The sequence below is a fragment of the Prorops nasuta genome, unplaced genomic scaffold (assembly GCF_024137725.1).
Source record: "Prorops nasuta isolate Cenicafe-Biocafe unplaced genomic scaffold, Cenicafe_Pnas_1.2 PNAS00006, whole genome shotgun sequence".
NCBI lineage: Eukaryota > Metazoa > Arthropoda > Insecta > Hymenoptera > Bethylidae > Prorops > Prorops nasuta.
Window position 1 is genome coordinate 3,331,589 of NW_027116803.1, and position 21,573 is coordinate 3,353,161.

General features: G+C 33.7%; 6 protein-coding genes across 11 annotated transcripts; 5 read left to right on the forward strand and 1 right to left on the reverse strand.

The window, feature by feature from the left end:
* Positions 1 to 5,697: 5,697 nt before the first annotated feature.
* On the forward strand, positions 5,698 to 7,282 carry Spf45 (splicing factor 45). Of its 2 annotated transcripts, XM_066728660.1 has the most exons (5): positions 5,698 to 5,716; positions 5,812 to 5,936; positions 6,009 to 6,320; positions 6,393 to 6,818; positions 6,893 to 7,282. In XM_066728660.1, exons 2-5 carry the CDS (start codon positions 5,820 to 5,822, stop codon positions 7,178 to 7,180), a joined length of 1,143 nt encoding a protein of 380 aa, XP_066584757.1. In that variant the 5' UTR covers positions 5,698 to 5,716; positions 5,812 to 5,819; the 3' UTR covers positions 7,181 to 7,282. The 2 variants fall into 2 exon arrangements, with proteins under 2 accessions (XP_066584757.1, XP_066584756.1); XM_066728659.1 differs by lacking the exon at positions 5,698 to 5,716 and having other exon boundaries at positions 5,726 to 5,936.
* Positions 7,283 to 7,393: 111 nt separating this feature from the next.
* Alg2 (alpha-1,3/1,6-mannosyltransferase Alg2) lies at positions 7,394 to 11,196 on the reverse strand. Of its 3 annotated transcripts, none has more exons than XR_010822800.1 (3): positions 10,546 to 11,196; positions 7,974 to 10,249; positions 7,394 to 7,753 (listed from the first exon to the last, which is right to left on the reverse strand). XR_010822800.1 is itself a non-coding variant. In XM_066728657.1 (3 exons), the coding sequence occupies exons 2-3, from the start codon at positions 10,546 to 10,548 to the stop codon at positions 9,260 to 9,262; spliced, it is 993 nt and encodes a 330-aa protein (XP_066584754.1). In that variant the 5' UTR covers positions 10,549 to 10,643; positions 10,736 to 11,196; the 3' UTR covers positions 7,394 to 9,259. The 3 variants fall into 3 exon arrangements, 2 of the variants coding, with proteins under 2 accessions (XP_066584754.1, XP_066584753.1); XM_066728657.1 differs by having other exon boundaries at positions 7,394 to 10,249; positions 10,546 to 10,643; positions 10,736 to 11,196; XM_066728656.1 differs by having other exon boundaries at positions 7,394 to 10,249.
* A 222-nt stretch (positions 11,197 to 11,418) lies between these two features.
* LOC136774747 (uncharacterized) lies at positions 11,419 to 13,308 on the forward strand. The gene is made up of 4 exons (XM_066729205.1): positions 11,419 to 11,816; positions 11,931 to 12,151; positions 12,221 to 12,308; positions 12,375 to 13,308. The coding sequence occupies exons 2-4, from the start codon at positions 11,937 to 11,939 to the stop codon at positions 12,717 to 12,719; spliced, it is 648 nt and encodes a 215-aa protein (XP_066585302.1). The 5' UTR covers positions 11,419 to 11,816; positions 11,931 to 11,936; the 3' UTR covers positions 12,720 to 13,308.
* A 171-nt stretch (positions 13,309 to 13,479) lies between these two features.
* Positions 13,480 to 14,563, forward strand: LOC136774748 (dynein light chain Tctex-type protein 2-like). The gene is made up of 3 exons (XM_066729206.1): positions 13,480 to 13,646; positions 13,718 to 13,911; positions 13,991 to 14,563. The coding sequence occupies exons 1-3, from the start codon at positions 13,596 to 13,598 to the stop codon at positions 14,154 to 14,156; spliced, it is 411 nt and encodes a 136-aa protein (XP_066585303.1). The 5' UTR covers positions 13,480 to 13,595; the 3' UTR covers positions 14,157 to 14,563.
* Positions 14,564 to 17,567, forward strand: LOC136774743 (multiple inositol polyphosphate phosphatase 1-like). Of its 2 annotated transcripts, none has more exons than XM_066729198.1 (9): positions 14,564 to 14,802; positions 15,650 to 15,819; positions 15,879 to 16,010; positions 16,080 to 16,273; positions 16,334 to 16,456; positions 16,522 to 16,666; positions 16,727 to 16,937; positions 17,013 to 17,222; positions 17,315 to 17,567. In XM_066729198.1, the coding sequence occupies exons 2-9, from the start codon at positions 15,660 to 15,662 to the stop codon at positions 17,565 to 17,567; spliced, it is 1,428 nt and encodes a 475-aa protein (XP_066585295.1). In that variant the 5' UTR covers positions 14,564 to 14,802; positions 15,650 to 15,659. The 2 variants fall into 2 exon arrangements, with proteins under 2 accessions (XP_066585295.1, XP_066585296.1); XM_066729199.1 differs by having other exon boundaries at positions 14,564 to 14,748.
* A 51-nt stretch (positions 17,568 to 17,618) lies between these two features.
* Positions 17,619 to 21,420, forward strand: LOC136774744 (multiple inositol polyphosphate phosphatase 1-like). Of its 2 annotated transcripts, none has more exons than XM_066729200.1 (9): positions 17,619 to 18,130; positions 19,030 to 19,318; positions 19,407 to 19,538; positions 19,649 to 19,839; positions 19,904 to 20,023; positions 20,105 to 20,255; positions 20,341 to 20,551; positions 20,622 to 20,831; positions 20,947 to 21,420. In XM_066729200.1, the coding sequence occupies exons 2-9, from the start codon at positions 19,156 to 19,158 to the stop codon at positions 21,185 to 21,187; spliced, it is 1,419 nt and encodes a 472-aa protein (XP_066585297.1). In that variant the 5' UTR covers positions 17,619 to 18,130; positions 19,030 to 19,155; the 3' UTR covers positions 21,188 to 21,420. The 2 variants fall into 2 exon arrangements, with proteins under 2 accessions (XP_066585297.1, XP_066585298.1); XM_066729201.1 differs by having other exon boundaries at positions 17,619 to 18,051.
* The last annotated feature ends 153 nt before the right edge of the window (positions 21,421 to 21,573 follow it).

Consider the following 21,573-nt stretch of genomic DNA (forward strand, 5'->3'; position numbering starts at 1 on the left):
AAATCGCGTCGCGTAGTGCCTTTTGAATAATCCGAGTCTCGTAGTGTCAGTCGTGAAGTGCTCGTCGCGTAGTGCGGTTGTCGCGTAGTGCGGTTGTCGCAAGAATTGTACCTTAAAAAGAATTCGCGCAGTGCCGTTTAAAAATCATTTTTTCGCGAGTGCATAACGTCAGCGTCCTCATCTCCATCGTCATCATAAACGCCATTATCATCGCCATCAACATCACCATTCCCATCTTCGGTGTTATCGCAGAATATGTATGAATTATGGCTGGGAATTCGCTGAATGAGTGAGTCCCACGGGTAAAACCGTGGAAATTTTTTTTATTAACTAAAGAATTACCAAAAACGTATCAGTAGGTTACAGTTGGCCATTCTTCGGTTAAAATCATTTCTTGTTTTGTTTTTAATGTGTTTCAGATCCTCCGTATCGTCTATTTCTATTTTGCGCGTATTTTCTGTTTTTCATTAGGTTTAGATTGGCGTTATATGTAGGCTCTTTAGCTTTGTGAATTAGATAGTCATTATAGTTTTCGGTATTAGGTAGGGTATCATTTTCAGGTTCCTTAATTCCTTTTAAAATAAAGGGAATCACCTCAACTTCATTTTCCACGGATATTCTATCTTCCCACATGTCCAGTTCAACTAATAAAGGCACATCTCAATTGAATTAACGTTCACTCTCTCGAGAGAAAGATGCATCTCAATTAATAACTAGAATCAAATACCATTTTCCCTTTTTTTTTTATAATCGTATGTTTTTGGTAGAATCTTCGTATTAAATACCATTTTTGCCAGTTCTTGAAATTCCCAATTAGAATCTGAAATGTGGAAATATTTTCCTTGAAAATCCTTCCACATTTCGGGTTGAATTCTCGTTTTTTTCCAAATTTATTCTAATTTTTTTGTTTGTTTCAGGTCGAGCGCTAGAGGACCATGGATAGTGACCCCGTATCCAATAACGATATAAACCCTATAACGAATCGACACCAATCATGCGCCATTGCCACCCTGGGTTGGAGTGAGTCAAACCATCATTCGGAATCGAGCCGTCGTTGGAGGAAGACATACAGGCAAATACATTCTTTTCTTATTTCTCATACTTGTTTAATTTATTTTATGTTTTAGGAAGGACGCTTGTAGGACAAGGCTACCAAGGAGTAGGAAGTAAACACTCTCCGTTTACTTAAGTCCACATTTATTTAAATAATTTCAAGGATAGGCAAATTTACTTTTATTACTTTCATTTATTGTTAATTCAAGTACAGGTGTTTATTGAGAAGTGGACTCTCGAGTGTCAACTGGCTCGGGCTGATCCTCCTTCAGTGATTATCAGCCCTTACTTACTTTGTCCTTGTGGACTCTCGATGTTGACTCATTAAGTTCACCTAATAGGGGTCCATCTTTATTGATGTGTAAATCGTTTCCTCGACGTAGTAGTTCTTCGTGGGACAACTCGGATCCACACCAAGGGACAAAGAATGTAAGGGTAATTAGTCACTGAGGAGAGCATCAGTCATGATCTGGTTGACCTTTGTGTGAATTAACATTCACGCTCGAGAGGAGGAAGCTTCTCAACTAACCGCTGGAAAGAAGTAACAATTTCGTTAGCTTCTCTGTTCATTCACTTTTGGTAGCATGCTTCATTAATTTATATCTTTGTCTGTCCTTGAAATTCCCAATTAAAATCTGAAATGTGGAAATATTTTCCTTGAAAATCCTTCCACATTTCGGGTTGAATACTCGTTTTTTCAATTTTATTTTTGTTTTCTTTCTGTTTCAGTTGGAGCGGGAGAGAGCCATGGATAGTGACCGCATTTTCTCAATATCGACATAAATCCAACACTAATCATGCGCCATTGCCATCCCGGGTTGGACCAAGTCAAACCCTCACTTGGATTCGGGACATCATCGGGAGAGGACGCACTGGCAAATAATTTATTTTTTTATTTCTCATACTTGTTTAATTTATTTTATGTTTTAGGAAGGACTCTTGTAGGACAAGGCTGTCAACGAGTACGGCTTAATTACCAGTCCGTTTATTTAAGTCCACATTTATTTAAATAATTTCAAGGATAGATAAATTTAATCTTATTATTTTCCTTCATTGTTAATTCAAGTACAGGTGTTTATTGAGAAGTGGACTCTCGAGTGTCAACTGGCTCGGGCTGATCCTCCTTCAGCGACTATCAACCCTTACTTACTTTGTCCTTGTGGACTCTCGACGTTGGCTCATTAAGTTCACCTAATAGGGGTCCATCTTTATTGATGTGTAAATCGTTTCCTCGACGTAGTAGTTCTTCGTGTGACAACTCGGATCCACACCAAGGGACAAAGAAAGTAAGGGTAATTAGTCACTGAGGAGAGCATCAGTCATGATCTGGTTGACCTTTGTGTGAATTAACATTCACGCTCGAGAGGAGGAAGCTTTTCAATTAACAGCTAGAAAGAAGTAACAATTTAGTTAGTTTCTCTATTCATTCCTTTTTGTAGCATGCTTCATTAATTTATATCTTTGTCTGTCCTTGAAATTCCCAATTAGAATCTGAAATGTGGAAATATTTTCCTTGAAAATCCTTCCACATTTCGGGTTGAATACTCGTTTTTTTCCAAATTTATTCTAATTTTTTTGTTTGTTTCAGGTCGAGCGCTAGAGGACCATGGATAGTGACCCCGTATCCAATAACGATATAAACCCTATAACGAATCGACACCAATCATGCGCCATTGCCACCCTGGGTTGGAGTGAGTCAAACCATCATTCGGAATCGAGCCGTCGTTGGAGGAAGACATACAGGCAAATACATTCTTTTCTTATTTCTCATACTTGTTTAATTTATTTTATGTTTTAGGAAGGACGCTTGTAGGACAAGGCTACCAAGGAGTAGGAAGTAAACACTCTCCGTTTACTTAAGTCCACATTTATTTAAATAATTTCAAGGATAGGCAAATTTACTTTTATTACTTTCATTTATTGTTAATTCAAGTACAGGTGTTTATTGAGAAGTGGACTCTCGAGTGTCAACTGGCTCGGGCTGATCCTCCTTCAGTGACTATCAACCCTTACTTACTTTGTCCTTGTGGACTCTCGATGTTGACTCATTAAGTTCACCTAATAGGGGTCCATCTTTATTGATGTGTAAATCGTTTCCTCGACGTAGTAGTTCTTCGTGTGACAACTCGGATCCACACCAAGGGACAAAGAAAGTAAGGGTTATTAGTCACTGAGGAGAGTATCAGCCGTGATCTGGTCGACCTTTGTGTGAATTAACATTCACGCTCGAGAGGAGGAAGCTTCTCAACTAACCGCTGGAAAGAAGTAACAATTTCGTTAGCTTCTCTGTTCATTCACTTTTGGTAGCATGCTTCATTAATTTATATCTTTGTCTGTCCTTGAAATTCCCAATTAAAATCTGAAATGTGGAAATATTTTCCTTGAAAATCCTTCCACATTTCGGGTTGAATACTCGTTTTTTCAATTTTATTTTTGTTTTCTTTCTGTTTCAGTTGGAGCGGGAGAGAGCCATGGATAGTGACCGCATTTTCTCAATATCGACATAAATCCAACACTAATCATGCGCCATTGCCATCCTGGGTTGGACCAAGTCAAACCCTCACTTGGAATCGGGACATTATCGGGAGAGGACGTACTGGCAAATAATTTATTTTTTTATTTCTCATACTTGTTTAATTTATTTTATGTTTTAGGAAGGACTCTTGTAGGACAAGGCTGTCAACGAGTACGGCTTAATTACCAGTCCGTTTATTTAAGTCCACATTTATTTAAATAATTTCAAGGATAGATAAATTTAATCTTATTATTTTCATTCATTGTTAATTCAAGTACAGGTGTTTATTGAGAAGTGGACTCTCGAGTGTCAACTGGCTCGGGCTGATCCTCCTTCAGCGACTATCAACCCTTACTTACTTTGTCCTTGTGGACTCTCGACGTTGGCTCATTAAGTTCACCTAATAGGGGTCCATCTTTATTGATGTGTAAATCGTTTCCTCGACGTAGTAGTTCTTCGTGTGACAACTCGGATCCACACCAAGGGACAAAGAATGTAAGGGTAATTAGTCACTGAGGAGAGCATCAGTCATGATCTGGTTGACCTTTGTGTGAATTAACATTCACGCTCGAGAGGAGGAAGCTTTTCTATTAACAGCTAGAAAGAAGTAACAATTTAGTTAGTTTCTCTATTCATTCACTTTTTGTAGCATGCTTTATTAATTTATATCTTTGTCTGTCTTTGAAATTCCTAATTAGAATCTGAAATGTGGAAATATTTTCTTTGAAAATCCTTCCACATTTCGGGTTGAATACTCGTTTTTTCAAGTATATTTTTGTTTTCTTTTTGTTTCAGGTGAGGCGGCGCCGCCTCCCTCCCCGACGGTGTGCCACCTTGTCGTGGTGGGGGGGCTCACTTCTACAAGATCCCTTCCGATTAGTAAATGATTCGAATTAATTTTCTGATCTTTGGGAATCTTGTAGAAGTGCCAAGAGCACACCACACCTTAACGGGAATCCGTATACCGACATTACAGGGCGAAAACTATTTCGCATGCAGCGTCGTCATTTGTTGACGGATTGTAAAGTTATTACAGGTTTTTGGAAATGCCAGAAGCTTATCTACTAAGTTACTTTAGGAAAATTAACAAAAAATGAAAAAAATTTTTTGTTTAAATAAATATATTAACATTATTGAGAAAACAACAATTAAATCGCAAAATCCCCCAACGTACTTTACTAGATAATGTTCATACGTTTCCAAAAAGTCCACAAAAATGCAAATCTGTCAAGAAATGACGATGCCGCATGCAAAATAAATAATGGAAGAATTTCGTGTTCGGGAAGTCGCCAACACGAAATTCTTCCATTATTTATTTTGCATGCAGCATCGTCATTTCTTGACAGATTTGCATTTTTGTGGACTTTTTGGAAACGTATGAACATTATCTAGTAAAGTACGTTGGGGGATTTTGCGATTTAATTGTTGTTTCTCAATAATGTTAATATATTTATTTAAACAAAAAATTTTTTTTCAATTTTTGTTAATTTTCCTAACGTAACTTAGTAGATAAGCTTCTGGCATTTTCAAAAACCTGTAATAACTTTACAATCCGTCAACAAATGACGACGTTGCATGCGGAATAGTTTTCGCTATGTAATGTCGGTATACGGATTCCCGTTAATTATACTATAGTTTTCTTTCCCGGGTTGAATTATATTATTTAATTCATTACTACACTATCTGATGCCTGAGCTACATATGATTTAATTTCCCCTTGTGTATATACGAGATAAGTGAGGATGAGTTATTCGCTATGTGCACACCTACACGTTGGCAGTCAGGTAAGAATGTGTAGCAATATACATAAACAAAAAAAGTCCGGCAAAAATGACAAAATTTACCGACAGTCAGCGCTGATATTATGCATATGCATCACTACACATTCTTACCTGACTACCAATGTGTAGGTGTGCACATAGCGAATACATAGGCGCACGTATTAGTACTACATAGTAAGAGCGCTGGTGTCTTTTAAAAGCAGTTCCTAAATGCATCGAAACATTAGAAAAAGCCATACCTGGCATTGGTTGTACATACACGAACGAATGTTCTTGCTAATTAAGCTGCATCGGAAATGGTGGCGCCACCGTCTGAGTATTATTTGTAGACAAGTGTGTGTATGTATATGATTTAGTTTTGAACAGTGTATGTAGAATTGTAGACACGCCATGAGCAATCTCTCGTGGCCCGCCTCCCTCATCTCTGTTTGGGGTTTATGACTATCGGAGTTTGTATTGCAGAAATAACAATGTCATTATATGATGATTTTGATAAGCATCGAACTACTGAGAAAGTGGCAGGCTGGTCGTCTGGAATTAAATTGTTACAATCCCAATTGCAGTTAAAGAAAGCTGCAACGACACAGGTAAAGTCTATTTTTAAGTTTCAATTTACTGTTCACTTCTCATTCTTCTTGTAATAATGTTATCAAATTTAGCCGAAACGTGAGCAATACAGAAAGGCTACAGCAGTTCTAGCGCCGGTGATTGATTTAAAATCAAAATCAAATCGAGACCCGGAAAGGGAAGATGAAGGCAATTCAATATCAAATATTGGTACCAGTGGTGGAAACAGTATTGGTGTTGGAGGGGAATTTGATTGGAATGTTACTAATGAATATGATCCAACATGGCCTAATGAATATGAAAAAGTTGTCAAAGAATTACGTGATTTGAGGGACAGGGAACATGAACAAGATAATGAAATACGTAAACGTAGACGTGATAATACACGTTTTGATGATGGCCAAGTACTTAATAACAATTTTTTTCCTTTATTAGATAAAATATTTCTTTACATAATACCTTAAATCCCTTTTTAGACTACTGCTAATAACACAATGATTGTTCCTGAAAGAGATGAAGAAAGGACACCTACATCTCGAGGTGTGGTAGGGGGCGCAGCAATAGCACCCCCACCATCTTTACAGGAATCGATTGAAGTATCTACACCAGCTACACGACCACCAAATATGGGATATGCTACTTCATCTGTTGCTGCAAAAATAATGGCTAAGTATGGCTTTAAAGAAGGACAAGGGCTTGGTAAAAAGGAGCAAGGCATGTCAGTTGCCCTTCAAGTGGAAAAAACAAGTAAACGTGGTGGTAGAATAGTCAGTGAACGAGAACAACTCATGCCTCCACCACCTCCAGTAACTGCCTCACCACCACCTGCACAAATGCTACAAACTCAGCTACAGTCTCAGGAAGAGCCTAGTATAACAGAAATAATGAAATCACCTAGCAAAGTAAATAATATGTTATATTATCATCCTTATATTCAAATTCAAGAAAAAATATTCATTTTGATGTTTAATTAAAGGTTGTATTACTCCGTAATATGGTTGGCCCTGGAGAGGTTGATGAAGATCTTGAACCAGAAGTAAAGGATGAGTGCAATACTAAATATGGAGATGTAGCAAGAGTCATTATACATGAAATTCCAGAAGCAAACCCTGAAGAAGCAGTTCGAATTTTTGTAGAATTTAAAAGAATAGAAAGTGCTATTAAAGCAGTAGTGGATTTAAATGGACGATTTTTCGGTGGAAGACAGGTTAAAGCGGGTTTTTATTCTAGTGAAAAGTTAGATATGTTACAATTGTTAGATTAGTAGATTATTTAATAGGCAAAATATATTTTGTAAGTATATGTTAAGATAAATTACTATATAATAAAATTATTCAACCAATGTTTAGAGTGTTATGGTAATATTAAAAAGACTTATAATATTTTCTAATTTCATTTTGCTTTATTGTAAATATATAAATAAAATTAACATTTTTATAAGGGCAATTAATACTTATACAAGTATTTTAGGAAAAAACATTTCTCTCAGAATATTTATTGTACTTATTTTTAAAAATCTATTAATTTAGAATATTGGTTAAGAGCTTAACCTATATGTATTTTACAGGATATTTAGTTCTTGAGACATTTTAAGAATCCAATACCTTTTTACACACTAAATATCATAAAATACATAATAATTATAACAAATTAGTATTATTATTATGAGGATTGATTTTTTTTTACCTATATTGTCTGCACTTTCAGTAAATTAATCAAAATTTTGTATATAGGTTGACAATGTAAAAAATACAGTTAGTACACTTTAAGTAAACAGATTGTACAGGGTATTCCTACTGAATTCGCTCACAGCCAAATATTTTAGAAATTAATTATTCTGTAAAAACATAAACCAAACTAAGATCGAATTTTTGCTTAGAAAATACCTAAGGCGAAGACTGAGCTAAGCATTGTATTGAAGGTTAATTAAAGTAAAATAATTGATCTTAGCTAAAACCGTGTTAAGCTTCAGTTTCGTGTATGTACTGATACTGCTTATAAAAACAACAGTTTTATTGTTTCGAAGGGGACAAAATTTTGTATGTGGTTATTTATACCTTGGTTGGTTAGTTGAAGATCCTTTCAATAATTATCGTCAAACCAAAGCATTTGGTAAGCACACTTATTTGGTGAAATTTTTTACTTTTGTCATTATTATCCATGGAACTCTTATTTGGCTTAATACTTTTGTACTCCATTCTTACTATCTATTCACGATTTTAAGAAAATACGCGCATATTGATACAAACTGCGTACAGAGAGCACTTCCTATTTTTTATGGCATATTATTGTAATTAATCTCATGTGCTTTTGAAAACAACATATACATGTACTATTTAACGGGATCCCTCACGCGTGCTTTACCGACAGTACAAGTCAATAAACAATTCGTTTAATAAAAGTAAAATGCGAAGCAAATTGCAAAAACGGGCTTCTTTATGACAAGGTGCCAATTCTAACGAGTCAATCGAGCTTAAAAAAACTCAAATCGGATGAAGAATAACGTTGTACCACTGTCCCGCGTTCTTGAAGTGGAAATAACCAAAAGTAACCTCTCTTCAAGAACGCGGCACAATGGTACAGCGTTATTTTGCAACTAATTTGAGTGTTTTTAAGTTCGTTTGACTCGTTAGGACTGGCACATTGTCCAACAAACGCCCGATTGTTCAATTTGCTTCGCATTTTACTTTTATTAAACGAATTGTTATTGACTTGAACTGTCGATAAAGTAGGCGTGAGGGATCCCGTTAACTCAAATGTTTATGAGATTCAAGTTTCTAAATTTGTCCATTGACATGTACTGGCTAAAATAGTAAGCCGATTGCTTTGCAATGCATACACTCGCGGCCTCATTTCTTATACAAAAGATTTCCAATTAAAATTCTCACATAAACGCTTAGGTTAAATGGTACATTCATAGCGTTTTGCAAAGCTCTTCAGATGAAATACTAGAATATATAATAAAATATAGGGAGTACTGTTTAAAAAATTGAATCGATCTTTAACTGATTAACCAAACTCAAACCAGCAATAAAAAACAATATCCCCCTATAAGCCATACAACTTTTATTTTAGAATTTTTTTTATAAGATCAATAGTTTTGGAGATATTTGACTGGACAGAACAGAATGGAATAATCTGCTTTTGAATTTTGTAGATATAAATAGATAGATATATATATATATATATAGAAAATTTAATAATCATTTTTCTCTGAACAATATTAAATTAGCTTTATTCAAATTTAAGGAAAAGTAAGGTAAAATAGGGTACTAACAAGATTTTTTTGCTGATATACAAAACACATGGGTATCACGGTATAAAAGAATTATCTAGTTTTATCCTACTTTTCCTTATTTTCCCTATGTCTTCTATAAGTTCCAATTGCCACAAATAATTGGTGACTAAATGTATCATAGCTGAATACTGAGTTAAATCTAGCTTTACCATTATAACCATATTCTTCAGCTAATTGTTTATCTTGCACAAGTATAGCTACTTTAATAGCGAATGCCTCAGCTGTAGCCTCACTTATTAGATAACCAGTCTTATTATTAATTATAGACTCTTTAGGTCCACCAGAGCTATGTGCTATGACTGGTTTTCCCATATACATAGCTTCTAAAGGGACAATTCCAAAATGCTCATTTGCTGGAGTATATATTAAAACATTGCAATGTTTTAAAAGAGAAATTTTATCCTTATCTGATGGAGAGCGTAAAAAATGTATTTTTTCAGTAACATGAAGCTCATCTGCTAGCTGAATTAATTCTAAATAATATTCAACATTTTCTTCCACCCTTTTATCATAGCCACCAGCAACAATAAGGTAAACTTTATTATATTCTTCTTCTGTTAAAAATTCTTTTAATATTGCAACAGTTTCAATGGCTAAATTTACATTCTTTTTACGTTCATATCGATTAATTGATAATATTACAAAACTATCTCTAGGTAATCTCATATTTAGAACTTTTTCAAGTGAAGATGTTATTGTTTTGTCAAAACAATCAGTATCAATTGATGGATAAAGAACTTCTGTTTTCTTTTTTATTCTTTTGAATGTACTTTCAAAAACGTTTTGAGTATAAATACTGTTGACAAATATTTTATCAGCCATTCCTGTTGTCAATTCTTCCAAATAATTCAGTGGCAAGCGATATAGCTTTTTAGCATATCCACCAGGCTGTGAAAGCAGCTGATCAGGATGATGACAATAAAATATTATACATGGAATGAATAATCGAAGTATGGGTATACATGCAGAAACAAGATCACAGAATACAACATCTGGTCTTGGCTTAGTCATTATTATGTATGCTGCTGCATATAACTGCAAAGGAATAATCATAAATATTATATAACTTGCTTTATAATAAATATCTTTAATTTAGAATCTATTACTTAATTTGCCCCAGAGCATGATAGAAAACACACAGTAAGAAAATATTTATCTTTGTAATTATAAAAGATAGTTATTTTTTTCATAGGACTTATTTTAAACTAAATTTTTTCTGCATTCTAAGTGATTCTAAGCAAGAAAATTAATATCTCCTACACTTTCGAAGATAAATGAATTCTTACGAACATACACTGAAGCGGTTTAAATGGCACATCCAATATACACACCATTCTAATGTAAGCACAGAGTGCATAAAAACGGCCAAAGATATGTCTTGGGAGCCAGTCACCAATAACCGTGACAGGTATAGATCCATTTTTTGTTTCTGTAAAACAATGTTCTGGATCGTGGTGTGTTGTAATAAAGCTAACCTCATGTCCATATTGTTTGATTGCTAATGCCGCGTCAACAACTAACCTCTCAGCACCACCAATTCCAAGATCTGGATGTAGAAATGTAACTCGCACCATTGAAAAGATTCACTAAATAATTTATTTCTTAGTTAATAAAAATGAAAGTGTAAAAATTATAAATCTGTAACTTTTAATTGTATTTCTATGGTCACTGAGATCGACCAGACTATTCAGTCTCTTCTGGTTGTAGCACTTGTAAAATGTAACCGTTGTAACTCTTTTGATCAATGGTTTGTATCATATATTTTGCAGTTAACTAAAATCCAAGTCGAGTGTTTTTTAATAATTTAACGCGCTTTTTCTTTTTTCTTACGCCTGACGAATGTTGATTATGTCATTATGTTGAATGCTGATAGCCGGCAAATGAACTGTTTTGCTTTTTTTTAAGCATTTATTGACCTGCATTTATTATTTGTTTTATGGTATGTTCCGTTACTTACTGCTGTTTACTATGCACAAAGTTCGGTGCGGTTTATTCTTACTGCATCTTTTGTAAGGGTATAGAGACCGTGCACACTAACACAATGACAGTGAGATAAGAATGTATATTGGTGTATATGCATACTATCAGCGCAAACTATCGGTCAATTTTCGCAGTTTTTGAGTGTAATTTATTTATACGTATACAGTTATACATTGACACTTCGCTATCATTGTGTGGTGTGCACGGTCTCTATTGCAGCCATTGCAGGTATACTGCCAACTGCTGCCAACTACGTATGAATTTGAAATACCGTACTCGACGTAGAAAATGAAGCTTATATTTTATTAGTTTTATTATCATTGTAATTGTTGTTGTCAATTTAAATAATTTTTATAACTTAGAATAGATATATGCGTTTATAAGTTTTTAAGATTTGGATGATGCTGGAATAATTAAGCGTATCATCTGTTATATGGTTGACAGCACGCGATCGCAACTCGATCAATAAGTGAAGCAGGATTTTATTTTATCAGGCAAACAATATCTGATTCTTTGCTTCTCTTATCCATTTATAGTAACAGATATTTCTATAGAGTTAATATGTATTTATAATTGATATTATATCAAATATTAATTACATTTTTCCTGCTTTTATTAAATTGTAAGTACTACATGTGCAGTGAGTTAATATATATGATTTAAATGTTTATGATAGTATCAAAGTACAAATATTATGCTAATGGTAATATTTTAAACTTGTTTTTATCATTAATAGTAAAAAATGGCTTTATTAGAAGAAGGCTGGAAAGAAGCCACTAATGGATTAAAAGAAGATGTTTGCGAGGAATGGTTTAATAAATTGAAAAATGCATATTCAGAAGAGAGACGAGTATACCATAATCTGGATTCGCTTTGTGAGAAATTGGGTCATTATTATCAGATTAAAGATAATTTAAAGAATCCTCAAGCTCTGCTTTTAGCTCTCTTTTTCCAAAAGTGAGTAATTATAGCATTACAAATCATTGTTTAATTAGAATGTAATTAAAAATAATGTATTTCTTATAGTTTTGAATATGATCCAAAAGCATTAGATGGTGAAAACAAAAATTTGGAGCATTTTATCTCCTTTATGGATGAAGCTGATGTTTCATCAGTAAGCATAAATTATTTGTTATCAAACATTCTCTGTTTGTTAAAATTATTAAATGAATACTTATAGGAGTCAGAACTAAGAGAGGAAGCATGTGCTCTTCTAAAAGTAGTCTCCACGCATAGTACTGAAGCTCATAAGGTTGGAGGTGCCTTTGGTGGTGAGGATGCTCATTACTTCTTAGATTTGGATATGGCTGTACTAGGCTCCCCTCCTGAAAGTTATGCAGAATATAGAGAGCATATACGCGGGGAATATTTATTTCTTAGTGAACCGATGTATATAGCTTTAAGACTGAAGGTTTTACAGAATTTCCTTCAAATTCCAAATATTTTTGCAACTAAAGAGTTTCGTGATAAATATGAGGAACAAGCAAGACAAAATATACAAGCTGAAGTAGAATTGTTGTCTTAGAATCTTTACAAATAGTTTTAAATTATTGTGTTACACCAGTTGTTCCATAAAGCTAAAGTCATTTGAAATGTGAGAAGTACGTCATTATTAATGTTACAAGATATTTAAATTAAGTAGTAAACATAAAACCTAATGTACCATTCTATATGAAAACGATTTTTTGAATTCGTTTTGTCAGAAATTTTGCTCTCTCTATAAATTAAGACAAAATGAAGTGAATCAAAAAATTTTAAATATTGGTTCAAAGAGAAGTCTATTTTAATTTTTGGCATGATTTTAGCGAATATAATTTGCTAATCAGGAATTGACTAGAAGAAGAAATATCCTTATAATACAACTATAACAAAATATTAACAAAGACAGTTCAGATACCAAAGAAAGTCTATATAATTTATCTTTGTACACAATCATACATGTGCTCTCTTTTAATTTAGTTCCTATAAATCAATATTTTTAATTTCTTTTTAAAAGAACTTTATACATATTTGTATATATTATACGCATAGATATGTAATATTTTTAAGTGCTCGATAAATTTTTTATCAACCGTTATGTTAGCGGTGAATATGATCATTATTTACAAAATAAAATTATTGCAATGGAGCTCTGTGAAAAATGTATAATGTAATAAATTAATATAATATTATTCATTTCTGTCACATATTAAAGAATGCGTATATTATTTTATTCAGTCCAAGCTCTCTGTTTAGATTGTGAAATATATGCCTCTCTCATATGTATATACAACAAATATTGATTAAACGCGCGACCGGTTATTTGGTAACTAAGGATCTAGACACGACTACAGAAGTTTAATTTACGTATATCGGTGCTTCGGCTTTTTTTTGGATTACTTAAAATTGTTGAAGAAGCAATATGCCTTTGCTCCATGAAGTTGTTGATAAAACAAATCATTCTGGAAATGAGGTAATTGCACAATAAGCCATATACATTCAACACTACTTAATGAACTATAGAATAGAATGTTTTCTTGTTAGGTAGCGAATTACCAAAATTCATATCGACTAGAACCACATAATATTTTTCGAGTAGATGCAGTAGATAAAATTGTGCAAGCAGTGATGATAGACAATCTTTGTGATGTTATATATGATCCCATGGAATCTCCAAATCTTTGTATAAAAGTTGCCACAGACATACGTAAACGTATTCTAAAGTTAAACTTCGAAAGGTAAGAAAATTAAAAAAAAGATGAAAATATATAAGAAATCATATTTATACATTATCGATCTTGTATTATTTTGTTTTAGGCATAAAATAATCGTGCTCGTTACAATAATCGAAAGGGCAAGCCAATCTTTTGAATCTCTGGTTGGATATTTATGGGACGCAGAGAGAGACAACTATTCGATTTTCACGTACGAGACCAAAACGCTTTTTTCTTCTTGTTGCGTGTTTGGTGTCTACTTTGAATAATATAATTTAAATTTTTCGTCCAAACATTAAACTAGCGGATACTGCAATATTATGTAAATATTGTTATGTAAACGTATTATTTAAGATTTTGAGTTAAAGGTAATCTATAAATATATAGTAATAATAAGCGTCGTTCTGTTATTGTAGTTCCATTGTTCCACTAAACTGCAACAAATTTGTAATGGTTAATGTATACACATGGCTGACGCAAATCTTTATAAAATATTTTTATTTTTAGTCAGAACAGTTAAGTAGAAAAAAAAACAGTAATGGATGTGTGTAATTACGCAAATATGTATGTGTGGCTGTGGCAGTCTGTGGATGAATAAATTGCTTAAGACGCATGTGGTTTTTTAATATGCTTTGCAATGGAAATCTTTTCAACAGTATTCTAATAGCTATCAGAACGTACGGTTCGTCTTAATGCCGTGCTTTTTTTATATAAAAAAGAAATTAATTATATATTAATATTTAACGCAAAAGTTTAGCCGTATTGTCGTCGTCTGTCTATACAAATTTAGGAAAGAAAACCTATGACATGTACATTAACGCTTCTTAATATTTTGTACTGTATTTCTTCATATTTTCTCTGGTACGTTTATAATTAATATCACACCCGTTAAAGTTGATCTTTGATTGTATTCAGGTAAGAACAATTTTCTCTGATTTTCATATTTTTATTACCTGAGTTTCTTAAACTGAAATAATATTTTATTAAAATTGCATTATAAACAGCCATTTTTACTCATATTAAAATTAAAACTAGATAAAATTGATTTTTGTATGTTAATATATTAGTACAGTATAAATCTGTTACTGTGATAATAGTCTCAAAACTGTAGATATATATTTAAATATTTGAAAATAGTAAGATTTCATAAAAACTGATTAAGACATTTCTTGAGTACTTTAAAGGAGCTGCCCATGACCTCGCCAAATACCCTAAAGATCATATGATGAGTCACTTGAGTGTTTTAGATGGAATATCTTCCATCATTTATTACATATTCTTATTATTGACCTCAAGCGCTATTCTAACATCCCTTTTCATTTTATCATCTTCTCCAGTTGTTTCAAAAGATATTTCACGATTAAAAATTTTATATAAAATATTCTATAGAAAATTGCAAATCAACATATCATTTAAACAACTGGATGAAATGAAAAATTGAACAGAGAGTTTTGGAAAATGTCCAAGATCAGCTACAAGAATATACAATACAAAATAGCAAAAACCTTTTGAATAACTTAAGGTGACCTGCATCTGAACTTTAAGGGTTTTTCAAGGTCGTACTGATATAATCAGAAAGTAGCTCCTGTAAAGAATTCAAAAAGAATCTTATTAATTTTTTATGAAATCTTTCCATTTTCAAGAGGTCTCCACGATTTTAGGATATTCTATATACGTTAAATTGTACATAGAAGAAATCGATCATCCTTTTGCCACATTAATTAGAATTTAATTAATACTATAAAAAATTACTACCTTTCAGACATTTAGCAATGTTAAAAGCGTTGGTAGTTTTAATTGGCTTGATAACTCAAATTAAAACAGGCCAAGTAGATTTTTGCTATTCCGCTAATACCAAGCCGTATTTGTACATGGGTACAAAAACTGCTTATGATTACGTTCATGGAAATATAGGTCACACGAGAATAACTGGTAAGCAAAATTAAAATATTATTTCTTTAATAAATAATAAATAAGATTTTTTTTAACAGACTGCGATCCAGTTCAAATTTGGGTATTAGCTAGACATGGAACGCGTTATCCGGGAGCCTGTACGATTAAAGATATGTCTAATTTGTCTAGTTTTCGAGATAAAATTTTGGAAAACCATTACGTTCACAAAAGTATGATAATCTTTGTCGTTCTAAAATAAAATTTTGATTAATTTTTAAGCATATATTTATATCTTATAGTTGCTCGGCTATGTGAAAAAGATTTGAATAATTTGAAGAACTGGAATCTATATCCAGGCCTAAAAGTAGAAGATGCTAAGCTTTTAACCATGAAGGGCAAAGAAGATGAAGAATATTTTGCAAGACGTTTAAAATTTAATTTCCCTGAACTTTTATTGGCGAATACAAGTGATGTGACAGTAAAAAATTATAGAGTAAGATAATCAATTTTTAATACACTTTTTAATGTAAGGATACAAAAAAGTTTCATATAGTTTAGAACAACAGCTACTTCTCGTACACGTACCAGTATGGAGGCTTTTATGGAAGGACTTTTCGGTTCGGGGACTGCAGTCTCCAATGAGGAGTTACCATTGCATGAAGATATATTGCTCAGGGTATGGCTAAATTATTATTAACAGTAAATGTAATGGTTTCAAAAATATATAAGATTTCTTTCTAGCCGTATAAACTTTGTGAAACTTGGTCAAAAACTAATATGACTTATGAAAATCATGAGGGTAATGAATTCCTCGATGGTCCAGAGATGGGAAATCTTATACGAAACGTAAGCCAAAGGCTTGGGTTTTCATATGTTCTGCCAAGAGGTAAATTATAATTGATCGTGCAATGCAGTTTTCTGTAAAAAAGAATTTTAATTGTTTTAGATACCGTCATTCTCATGTGGGATACTTGTCGATTCGAACAAGCTTGGAACATTAACAAATCTTCTCCATGGTGCTCTGTGTTTAGCACAGATGAATTGCTGGTAATGGAGTACAAAGATGATTTATTTTACTATTATGAGTTTGGCTATGGTCGTGAAATAAATAAAAGACTGGGCTGTCCACTAGTGAAAGATCTATTCTCCCACTTTTCGTAAATTACTCTTTTCTACATTCATTTTTCCTTTATTTTCCATCACGTATATTTCTTTTCCTTCCTTTTTTCTAGGAAACTGCAAATGTCAATGCAAAACGACGAGCCTAAAGGTATTTTTTATTTTGCACATTCCGCAACTTTGCAAACTTTTCTCGCTGCAATGGAAATAGCACGTGACTCGAAACCTCTAAAAGCATCAAATTATAACGAGCAAGAAAACCGAAAGTGGCGAACTTCGTTAATTACACCATTTGCATCAAATTTTGTTGCTGTATATCATAAGTAAGAACTCCTCTCTCTCTCTCTCTCTCTCTCTCTCTCTCTTTAAATAAAAAAAGCAAAGTTGAAGAAATAAACGAAACTATGAATTTCAGATGCAAATCACCTTCTTCGGATAGAGTGGCATTTTATTTGGCTGAAAAACCACTGACTTACGAAGGTTGCAACGAAGGCATCTGCGATTGGAATCACTTGCAAAAGAAGCTTGGTTCTTTCGCCTTCAACTGCACTATGGATTTTTGTCAAGATTCTTATTTCTCGGGTTCTTTCACCAGCAAAAGTGCAATATCTCTTGTACTCTTATTACTTCTTTGCAAATGGATCTCTTGTCAGTGCTTTTTGTCCTAGTTTTAATAGCAGAACTCGTAGAACCATAGCAATACGAGAATTATTATCGTATAGTAAGAATAGTAGCATCCTCGTCTAGCACCTGGTAGCAGGAAGGCCACCTTTATACAGTTACTCCTCCAACTTCCAGCACCGGAGAGAGGGACTGAACTGCGTTGCGCCAAGTCAAGAGTGTATACCATAATGTGGAGGTGGAGGTGTATCCACAATGCTTGCACATACATCCTACTACCATTACACGTTAACATGTGTAGACTGTGTAACCTGTGTAAGAGTAGATTCGAAGTGATTCGTAGCCAGTTCGAAACGAGGCGCAGTCAGGAACGGTCTTATTGCTTGATTGCTTTAATTTCTCATCGCATAATTCGTTAAACGTCTAATTTAATGAAAGCTACATTCACAATTTGTTTATTGTACACAATATGATGCATTATACGCGAGTGAATTGTATTTATAGTCGTTCTCATTGATAGAAATAAGTAAGGTAAATTGAAAATCTATAACTGAACAGATTATTCTTTGATAAATGTAAACACTGCGAAAGGCAGCTAATACGTGATCAGGTATGGTACGAATTGATGAATAAATCTTATTAAAAAAATTAGTTGAACAGTTTGAATAAACTTTGCATTTGTTTATTTCATAAATATAATTACTGCTTGGTCGTGTCACGCCTAGAAAAATAACGTCATCGGTAGACCGGACGCATAGCTGCACAGTTGCATCATTGCAGACCATCTCGCAATGTACCGGCAAAATATTTACCGCGCTTCCTATATATAGCTATTCAATAGACCGATGCTTCCTGTAATTTTTGTCATATTTTTTTTTAATACATAGCCCTATATCTCGGTCATTTCAGGAATGTTTCATAAAAATAGAGATAGTTTTCATTTCACTTTATAATGCAATTAGAGAGAATGATTCTGATTTGTTTGAGATGACAGTACCATAATGGAATAGGAACAGGAAGTATATAAATAACGTTTAAAACTTCATGGGGATTGTTAGGAGTAAGTCTAATGATAAGTAGGCCAAGTAGTATTTCAAGACGGAAAGAAATAAAGTACGCCAGTGCCAATTGCTTAGAAGCTACCTACGGTCATTTAAAATTTACTATTTAGCCCCGCCTATAAATGAGATAATCGTAGATTTTAGATTCTTTGATATAATTGCAAGGAAAATTTCCAAGATCAAACCTATAGAGTTAAAATTGAAAATGTGATACGATAATTATATTTTCTCTTTAAAACGTGACTATTCGTATATTTGAGAGTTATTATCGTTCGGTCTAAACGACGCGAATATCAACAGAGTGCGTTTGTGTAATCAGTTTGTGATGATTTACGTAAGGTGCACGTGTGCACGCACACTTCCCTCGACTCGCTATACCTTATGACTTTCACTATAAGAAATCGTCTGTCGCATCACATAAACAGCCTCGGCCTTCTCGTATTTTCAGGGTCAGCGCCTACCATATTCTTTCTTGCGTTCAATTGTTGCTATATCAACTAAAAGTGTACATGGTATACATGAATAAATAGAAAAACTAGATCTTCAATTGGATAAAAGGAGTATATCTGTCAGTATGTACGTTTTTTTCTTATTGGCTCTTGTCACTCTACATCACGTCGGAGCACGCGATGTCGATTACTGCTTCGCGCAAGAAGAGGACCCTTATTTATTAATGGGCACGAAAACAGCTTATGATTTCGTGCGCAGCGGTAGAACGGGTTACCAATCGGTACCTAGTAAGTGTACAGCAACTGTTTTTAACTCTACTGATCCAACAGAAAATCATTCTTTGATTGAAATTAAACGTTAAATTCAATTGCAAAGATTGCGAGCCTCTGCAAGTATGGATGACTTCTGTACATGGAACGAGTTACCCGACGCCTAGTGAGATCAATGGGTTGCTAAATCTGACTGAGATCAGAAATCACATTATACATAATCATGAGAATCGAGGCAGTGAGTTTTATTTTTCATTGTATTGGTTTTTTATTGCTACACCTTTGTTATAAGCTATTCTGATTAAATTCTTAAAAATTGTATAACGGCTCTAATTATCCTTATCGTAGATGGACGTTTGTGTAATAATGACCTGGAATACCTAAAAAGATGGAATTACAACCCGTACGTGACGAGCTCGGCAGATTCCTTAACTCGACAAGGTTACGAGGACATGAAGCTTTTGGCAAGACGAATACAAAGTGGTTTCCGGGAACTTTTACAGCCCGTTTCAGCCGAGATCAATTCTATGAATTACAAGGCAAATAAATATTTACATTACAATAAAAAGATTATAATTTATAGAGATTGTATCAATATTTTAGTTAAAAGCGGCTCAAGGTCAAACGACGCAAAGCAGCATGGAATCTTTCATGGAAGGGTTGTTTGGTAGTCCTAATGCAGTAGTTCCTGAAATGAGTCCGGTCAATGACACTTTGCTTAGCGTAATTAATTGACATTGTATTGATTTCAGTATAATGGTATATAATGAAGACTCGTACTTACATAAGAAATATATTTTCTAGACTCACAAAAGATGCACCGTTTGGAATGAAAATTCAGATGGTAATGATTTTGATAACGAGCAACGTAAGCAATTTGACGATGGGCAAGAGTTCCAGAATCTTTTACAAAATGTTAGCAGACGTTTAGGATTCTTATATGGTCTTTCCAAAGGTATAATTACAAAAGAGAATGGTTAAATATGACCAGAAATTATTTTCCAAATTGTGTGATAGATTTCATTTCACTAATTTTATAGATTCTATACTCGCAATGTACGACATGTGTCGTTACGAAAAATCCTGGCAAATCACGAGGTTATCAACGTGGTGCGCAGTTTTTAGCAAAGATGAGCTTCGTCTTCTGGAATACAGGGAAGACTTAAATTACTACTACATAGGTGGTTATGGGCGAGATATTAATAATCGATTAGGATGTCCACTCGTCCAGGACATGATGTCTCATTTTCGGTCTGTATATAACATGTTTTATCCCCTAGAATAACATTTTTCACCCTTGCCATTTTCGATCTTCTTGCAGGAGCTTGGAAGAAGGACGAGTGACCAGGGAACCAAGAGGTATCTTTTACTTTACCGACGTTATCAGTTTTCAAAATTTATTGACGTCGTTGGAAGTTGCAAAGGACGATATGCCATTATTGTATCACAATTACCGTCAAATGGTTAGACGTCAATGGAGAACATCTCTGATATCTCCGTTCGCTGCTAATATAGCAGCGGTATTTTACAAGTAACAAACATTTTTCAGTATTTTTGCACTACTCGCACTTGAGCATTTAATCAAATTAATGTAATTCTACGAAGAATTCTTTAATCGCATTACGTTTGTTTATATGTATCTACAGGTGTCGGGATAATGGGCTGAGTTACAAGGTGATGTTCTACTTGAACGAAGGGCCTGTTCGTTTTCGTAACTGTGACGTAGGTCTGTGTGATTGGCAGTACTTGAAAGGTAAATTTGCTCACCTCTGGGATTGCGGACTGAATGCTTGCTGGGATAAAAATGGAGTTGCAACGATCCATACCGGTCATTTTCTTACCTTTTCCCTCACGATGTTCCTACTTACTCGCTTTTTCTTACATTAATTAGCTCCACAGCTACTTCATTAATGATTTCCTTGTAGCGTACATCTTCGAGCTTCATTATTATTACTTTCCTAGCCGACGAACATTGTATCCTTAAAACATCGTTATGTATCAAATGTTTTATAATAGCGTATCATAATTGTATAGATTTTTTGGAACATACATTTTTTTAAGTAAAATTTAACGAGTCCTTTTATTTTGATTTAAAAGAAATAAATGTGTGTTGAAAATTATCTCCAGTCTAGTCCAGTTCCTGTCAGCTCGTATTCGCCATGCAAGACTAAATTATAAATCTTCCATCTTTGTACAATATTCAGCGACAAGGTATTAATAACAGACTGTTATAAATGAAACAACGAGGAGTTATAAAACAAAGGAGAAATAAC